The sequence below is a fragment of the Asparagus officinalis genome, chromosome 6, assembly GCF_001876935.1.
Source record: "Asparagus officinalis chromosome 6, Aspof.V1, whole genome shotgun sequence".
In the NCBI taxonomy this organism is placed as follows: domain Eukaryota; kingdom Viridiplantae; phylum Streptophyta; class Magnoliopsida; order Asparagales; family Asparagaceae; genus Asparagus; species Asparagus officinalis.
In genome coordinates, this window is record NC_033799.1 from 47,834,990 (window position 1) to 47,842,635 (window position 7,646).

General features: G+C 34.7%; 2 protein-coding genes across 2 annotated transcripts; one reads left to right on the forward strand and one right to left on the reverse strand.

Moving 5' to 3' along the window:
• LOC109846142 (stomatin-like protein 2, mitochondrial) lies at nucleotides 372–3,190 on the reverse strand. Its single transcript, XM_020415366.1, has 7 exons — nucleotides 3,143–3,190; nucleotides 2,887–2,944; nucleotides 2,684–2,776; nucleotides 2,363–2,428; nucleotides 1,416–1,448; nucleotides 940–982; nucleotides 372–568 (listed from the first exon to the last, which is right to left on the reverse strand). Exons 1-7 carry the CDS (start codon nucleotides 3,188–3,190, stop codon nucleotides 487–489), a joined length of 423 nt encoding a protein of 140 aa, XP_020270955.1. The 3' UTR covers nucleotides 372–486.
• Nucleotides 3,660–3,995, forward strand: LOC109846144 (dehydration-responsive element-binding protein 1F-like). The gene has a single exon (XM_020415367.1). The coding sequence runs from the start codon at nucleotides 3,660–3,662 to the stop codon at nucleotides 3,993–3,995; it is 336 nt and encodes a 111-aa protein (XP_020270956.1).

Genomic DNA, 7,646 nt, shown 5'->3' on the forward strand with positions numbered 1-7,646 from the left:
TTCTAGACGGAATTTGATTTTTTAAATTTTTTTATTTTTTTAATTTTTAAAAAGTATTCTAGACGGAATTTAAGCATCCTAGACGGAATTTCCGTCTAGAATACTATGCTACAGTGTTTTTTTTTTTTTTTTTTTTTTTTTTTTTTTTTTTTTTTTTTTTTTTTTTTTTTTTTTTTTTTTTTTTTTTTTTTTTTTTTTTTTTTTTTTTTTTTTTTTTTTTTTTTTTTTTTTTTTTTTTTTTTTTTTTTTTTTTTTTTTGCAGAATCTACTTTGAGTGTATGTACACAATCTTGAATAACAAAAAATTATATTCATATCCAACACAATCTAATTAATTCCAATATCAAATCGAATTATATTCAAATAATACATTCACCAAAATAGTAGAGAGATACATAAATTATTTACAAACGTTTACATAAATTATTTACAATGGCTATGACACTTCTAGGAAAGAATGTAATTCATCGATACATGATTATTAATCTATTTGAGTTCCTTTCTGTTCTTCCAGATTTGCTTGACACCATCCAACTCCTTCCAGAATGCCTCATTATAGCCAGGAATGCTGCAAAATGAAGAACGGTTATGCATAAGGCAAGGAGTTATCGAAGTAGAGTATCATATTTCTTAGTACAAGCTATTATCTAAATCATATTTTCATATGTGTATTTCTACTAGTGACTTCATTTTAGTAGCATCGCAGAAACCCAACCCAAGCATGTTTTGAATTATCATGATTCACATAAAAGATAATACAAACTGAAGCCATAATTTAGTGAAAGATTATATCATATTTCCAAAAGGATACATATTTTCATGGACAATTTTATAATATCTCCATGTAAAAGAACCAATCAATAAACAGTGGAACACCATCAAAACACATGAATGCACACTAATGCATTGAGATCCAAAATACACAGCAACAAAGCTCACCTGAATTCTCCAATGACCAACACTTCTGTTAACAGATAAACACCTGCGAAACATGGGAAACAAAAATTAAAACCACATATAGAGGATATACAATAGACGGAAAAAAAAACCAAAATTCTTCTATTCGACTACCTCGGTTTGTATATACAAAATGAATACCCAACTAAAGATTTCAGGGAATGATTGCACACTCAAATGTCAAATCATACAACAAACACATTAGCTAAATCAGCATCTTTTAGTCATTATTAGCTAAGTTAGCTTGTTTCAGTTCTTGTTAGCAAATACATGAATTAATTATGCCCAAAAATTAAAGTTAGTAAGCATAAATCAGAAAATTCATATCAGAAAACTAACTGTCATCGTGCATGTGTAATGAACTATGGAGACTTAATTCAGTACGACTACTTGACTATCAACAAGCAATATGAATATATGATATGAAGTCAATGAGGTTAATGCCGGACAACACTTACCTTGCGTTGCCAGTATCTGGGATTCCTTTTCTCCTGTTTATATAAAAAAACTCTAATAAGCACATTATGTCTGATGTTTAAAAAAAGTAAGCAGGAAGGAGGCCTCTTCCTTCAGAAATGACAATGAAGTAGAAAGCTCCATAAATCTACACAGAAGTAGCAGTAAATATTTATCATAAGCGAGGTTGAACCACATTTTTTTCAGCTACACTTTTCTAAAAGAGTCCCTCTTGAAACCATTATCATCGCTTTCCTAAAAAGCATAAAGAAGATATGATAAGGAAAACACTTAAAGAGTCCCTTTGCATATCAACATCAAATATCCAGATATGTTTGTATATTTGAAATGTAATATGCAGAGTATCTGTTTGATGAGTAAAATCACAGTTCATAAAATCATGATCTGACTAAAGCATATTGATATTTGATCTTCTGATCCGAGAAAATTATTATTTTGCATGTGAATATCATAGATCTAATATAAATTGTGATTTTCATAGTATGCATTCAGAATCAGTTGGATAACCATTAACATCAAAGTCTCGTATTACTGGATATCTTAGAATTGGAATGAAGGGGGAAAAACAGGTAGGAAATCACAGTTTACAAAACCAGTACTATAATAGCATGATACTCGACTTTTTAATCCAGGAGAAAGCTTTTATTACGCATTTTTGGAATATCATATACTTAAAAATACAATTTGATGATTATAATATAAAAATCCAAAAGAGAGCTTGTTTGCTATAATATAAAAATACAAAACACGCTTAGAGTTTACAAACATACATAGATTGCATAATTGAAAGACACGAAAAATCCATATGAGACTAGACAACCAAATTCCATATTACATATGTAAGATATTATATAGATTGATTCCAGCATGATTATCAATATTAGCATTTGAGTATTAGTACATACAAGTAAAAGAAGGTGCCACTTACCCTCTGCTGTCAGTATTGCGGATTGTTTATTCCCTTCAGCTCTTTTGATGTGTGATTCCTTTTCTCCTGTTTATATAAAAGAAATCAATAAGTTTACATTTGATTACAAAAGGCCAATAAAGTGAACTAGATGAAAATGTTATAATTTTCAGCTAGCCTCCATGAGAAAATCAAATTTGTAGCCTACATGATAGTGGGCACATTGAAACGAGACAATATTGCAATGCCATAATGTTGTAGTAGCATTCAGAAGAAATGTCTATAAGTTAAAGTACATGACACATGTCAATGATAAGCTCATATATTTTCACAAGTAATCACCTTCAGCTTCAAGAATCTGAGCACGTTTTTTTCTTTCAGCTTCAACTTGCATTTTCATAGCCGTCAATACTCTAGGTGGAGGTGTTACATCCACTGCATTAAATCAAATAACAAAAACAATGTGTAAAATTACAGCAAAACTGCCGCCCAAGTAATATGAACTGAACCCAAGTAATATGCACTGAAAACAAAGATAGACTTACTTATTTCATATCGAATACACTCAACACCCCAACCAGAAGCAGCGTCATTGATTACACTCTGTTTAGAGTAATGCCATTCACTAAATTAGGATCAAAATAAAACTAAGCAAAAGCAATACAACACACTTTCGTATAGCCGATGACTACTATCGCTCCTAACTTCTTCTCTCCTGTTCAACATCATTACTAAACCCTATTGGATAACAAAAAATTGAGCCCGTGAAGACTTCTATCAAGTGAGAAACTTCAAACTAACCACAATCTTCTCATTGAGTTTCGCCCTCTCCTTCAAACCCAATTGCATATATTATAGATCATTTTTAGTTTATGTGTCAGTACATGCATACTTTTCTTGCAGGTAGGATGAATATCTCACCGATCTGAATGAAATTGATTTTTGTTCCTTCCATAATTTTGCCAAGAATGCATGTAGATCAAACCTCCATCCCAAAATGCCTCTCCACTCTTTGTAGAGGCACTTCACAAACATAAATCACAAAGTAAAGATCAATTTCATTCAGATAAACTCACACAAGCATTTTAACAAACAGTCGGCATGCATTTCTCAATTTAAACACAAACTCACAGCTATAGCTAGAATTCAACATTCAACATTTGACAGCGTAGTCAAGTAAAACTTACAGCCACAGCTAGAAACCCGCCACCCTGTGTACCGAGGCGTCAGGGAGCGCAATGGCGGGAAATGGGTGTGCGAAGTTCGGGAGCCGAACAAGAAGACCAGGATATGGCTGTGCACCTATCCGACCCCCGAGATGGCCGCCAGAGCCCACGACGTGGCGGCAATCGCTTTGAGAGGGAAGTCGGCCCCGCTCAACTTCGAAGACTCCGCGTGGATGCTGCCGCGTGTGGCGTCGAGCAGCGCGGAGGAGATACGGCGTGTTGCGTCGGAGGCGGCGGAGAGGTTCAGGCCAGTGGTGTCTTCGCCGAGGCAACCGATGCCTTCTCCGTCGACATTGTCGTCGCGGCCGCCGCCAGCGGTGTTCGTGGACGAGGAGGCGCTGTTTAATATGTCGGGGTTGCTGAAGGAGATGGCGGAGGGGTTGATGCTGACGCCGCCGGAGATGGGGGAGAGAGAGAGGGAGGAGTAGGAGGGGGTTCCTGAAATGAAAACGAATTTGGGGATGAATTATTCGTTTTAGGGGGGAAAGGAGGGCATTCGCGGGTTTATTTGGTGAATTTTTTAAAAAAAATTGGTCAGTGTATTATAGACGGAAATTTCCGTCTAGGATACCATTCTAGACGGAAATTTCCGTCTAGAATATCTGGTTATTTTTAAAAAAAAATAAAAAATAAAGGAACCGTCTAGGATACTATTCTAGACGGACTTTTCCGTCTAGAATGTTTTATTCTAGACGGAATATTCTAGACGGAAAATTTCCGTCTAGTTTAATACATTTTAGACGGAAAAAATTCCGTCTAGAATATTCCGTCTAGAATACGTGATTTTCTACTAGTGACTCAGTTTTGTTCTAAAGAAAACTGAGTTTTCTTGAGGTGTATTAAACTTTAAAAATTTGGTAGTGAATAAAATTTTTCATTCACCAAAAAAAAAAAAAAAAGTTCAACCTACATCTGTTGGGCAACAATATAAAAAATTCACTATGAAGAAAAAAATTACAAGAGGACTCTCTCGACCTCACATATACATGCATACTCACCATCTCGTAATTTATTCAAAATCCTAATCTCATCTAAGATTTTGTCACATAAGAGAGACTTATATAAAATTATAACAAGAAATCCTAACAGTAACTTGACGAAGAAGGCCCACTAGGCTCAAAAGGCCACCGGATACTAAACACATATGAGTAGGGGCGATAGCGGATTGGGTCCGGCTCGGATATGATACTTATCATATCCGCATCTGCTTACAAATCATGGATGTGGATACGGATATAGCTATGTCCTAGTAAGGAAAACTCATGCCTATATTCGCTAAAACTTGATATATACGGATACAAATATACAAGCGGATATATATGCGGACACAAACCGGATATGAGAAAACAAAATAATACCCAAAACATATAGTTCGTATGATATAAGAGAGTTCATTAATATGTTTGCTATATCTAAAAACTAAGATTATATATTTTGATCATCAAAAGTAGTCTCTGTTGGGAACATGGTTGATGTTACAATATCTCTTGTATTTTGATGACAACAAATCATTGTTTATCTAACATATTTTACTACAGATTCAAGATATACATCTCAAAGCAACAATCAAGTTATTAATGCTATTTCAAAGATAAGATTTCAAAGATCAAAAGATGAAGTTCAAAAGATGTAATTCTGTCAATTCTGTCTTTTCTTTTAGAAACTTTGTACAAGCCTTGATCACACACACAACTCACTAATCACTTAGAAAATCATAAAAAATATTCTAAGTATAATCCTAAGTCTAATCAACGAATGAATAACATTTTAAACTATTGAAAATATGTATAACATAATTTCTGGCCGACCAAAGAAATGTCTGGTCGACCAGATATAACAACCAGAAACAGAGATTGAGAAAAATCTCTGTCTGGTCGACCAGATATGGACCTGGTCAACCAGAGGTTTCAGTCTCGACAACACAGTTTTCAGGAAGCCTGTCTGGTCGACCATACAGTCAATCTGGTCGACCATACAAGTTCCAAGAAGCCTTTCTGGTCGACCAGTCCTCAATCTGGTCGACCATACAGTCATTTCTAACTGTCATTTTTTTAAAATGATTTGAATGTTTTATGCACGTTTTGGCAGTTACTTTTGATATAATTTGAACTAAACTTGTGCCTATAAATAAGTGTTAAGTTCTGAAGTTAAATAACAAGATTCCTTTTCATAAACTTGAGTTTTTCTTGAATTCTTAACTCCATTTTTGAAGAGAAAAACTGAGTGTTATTTTTAGTTTTGTTCTTGATTAAAAACTCCATTACTCTAGAACAAAAACCATTCCTATAGCCTATTGTAAGTCACTCACATCTACACATTAAGGCTTATAGGAAGAGAAAGAGTTGTACCATTTTATTTTAGTTTGATAATCTCTTGAAAGAAGAGATTGTTGTGGCATTGGCAATTGAAGATTGTCAAGTTTGTACTGTTTGCTTGCGGGTTGCAAGTGCTTGCGGTTTTGCAAGTGGAAATAGTGGAGAAATCTCAAGCGAGGCTTGGGGACTGGATGTAGGTCTGGAGGACCGAACCAGTATAAATTCTTGTGTTTGCGTATGTAATTTTCTGTGATTGTCTACACATTGGTTTGATCTTTCTTACTCTTTGTGATATTATTTTATTGAAATTTAAAGTTTCCGCATTAGATTTCATAAACACTATTCAACCCCCCCCCTTTTCGTGTTTGAGTGCCATTGCAGCGATCCTTCAATTGGTATCAGAGCAGGTTGATCAAGGATAACAATGGCTACATCATCTACATCACAGTTCAAGGAAGGACATTCTACTCAAAGACCATCACTTTTCGATGGTTCCAACTACTGAAAGTGTAGGATGAAGATCTACCTTCAATCGATAGGATTCGATCTCTGGAACATAGTGGAGTCTAATTACAACAAGCCTACTACTCCATACTCTGAATGGACATTGGTGGAAAGGACAAATGCGAATCTTGACGCCAAGGCAATGAATGCATTGTTTTGCGCAATGGATAAGAATGAATTCAACCGCGTGTCTACTTCCAACACCGCAAATCAAATCTGGCACACACTTGAGGTAACCCACGAAGGAACTTCTAAGGTTAAAGACTCAAAAATTTCTGTTTTAGTGCACAGGTTTGAAATGTTCAAGATGAACGATAACGAGACAATTGGTGAAATGTTCACAAGGTTCACCGACATCATCAACTCTCTAATTGCGTTAGGAAAGGACTATACACAAGTGGAGATGGTTAGGAAAATCCTCCGGGCTCTTACTTCGGATTGGGAGAAGAAGACTACCACGATAGAGGAAGCCAACGACCTCTCCACATTGACAGTAGAAAATTTGATAGGGAATTTGATGGCATACGAGGTGCACCTTGAAGATCGGAAAAAAGGATAATGAAGATAAGAACAAGAAGGTTCTTGCTTTCCAAGCATCTACTGATGATGAGGATTCCGATGACGAAGAAGAGTTTGAAATAATCACACGCAAATTCAGAAAATTCTTGAAGATAGGTAAGTTCTCTTCTAGTAAATTCAAAGATACTAACAAAGTCACTTGTTTTGGTTGTAATAAGCCAGGACACTACAAGAAAGATTGTCCCCTACAACAAAAGTTAAAGTCGAAGTCTTCTAACAATTTCAACGGGTTCACAAAGAACAAGAATGAACAAGTGAAGAACAAAAAGAAGAAGGCTTTGTCGATAACATGGGATGATAGTGACCAGTCATCTTCAGATGAAGAAGAGGAAAAAGAAGATCATCAAGCGAATATGTGCTTTATGGCAAATGAATCTGATGATGATCAAGTAAGTAATCATGATGAGTTACTTGACGCATTTAACGAATTATTTTTGAAATACAAGCAACTAAATTCTTCTTTTAAAATATTAAAAAATGAAAATGAAAATTTGAATAACACTTTAGTCTCTCCTTATGCTTCACAAATAGAAGATCTTAAAGAGAAGAATAAAGAGTTATTTTCTGAAAATTACAAGTTATCTAGTAACAATCAACTTCTTAAAAAAGAATGTGATTTCTTTAAAGTTCGTATTTCAAATTTGGATGATAATGTTAAAAGTCTTAAAACCAAATATGAAA

What these genes read in the sequence shown, in the direction of transcription:
- LOC109846144 (XM_020415367.1), top strand. Translation starts at nt 3,660, where the DNA reads ATGGCCGCCAGAGCCCACGACGTGGCGGCAATCGCTTTGAGAGGGAAG.
- LOC109846142 (XM_020415366.1), bottom strand. Translation starts at nt 3,190, where the DNA reads ATGCAATTGGGTTTGAAGGAGAGGGCGAAACTCAATGAGAAGATTGTG. An exon ending in CGCAATACTGACAGCAGAGG is followed by an intron (nt 1,449 to 2,362) that starts GTAAGTGGCACC and finishes TTATATAAACAG; the next exon opens with GAGAAAAGGAATCCCAGATA. An exon ending in CCAGATACTGGCAACGCAAG is followed by an intron (nt 983 to 1,415) that starts GTAAGTGTTGTC and finishes CATGTTTCGCAG; the next exon opens with GTGTTTATCTGTTAACAGAA.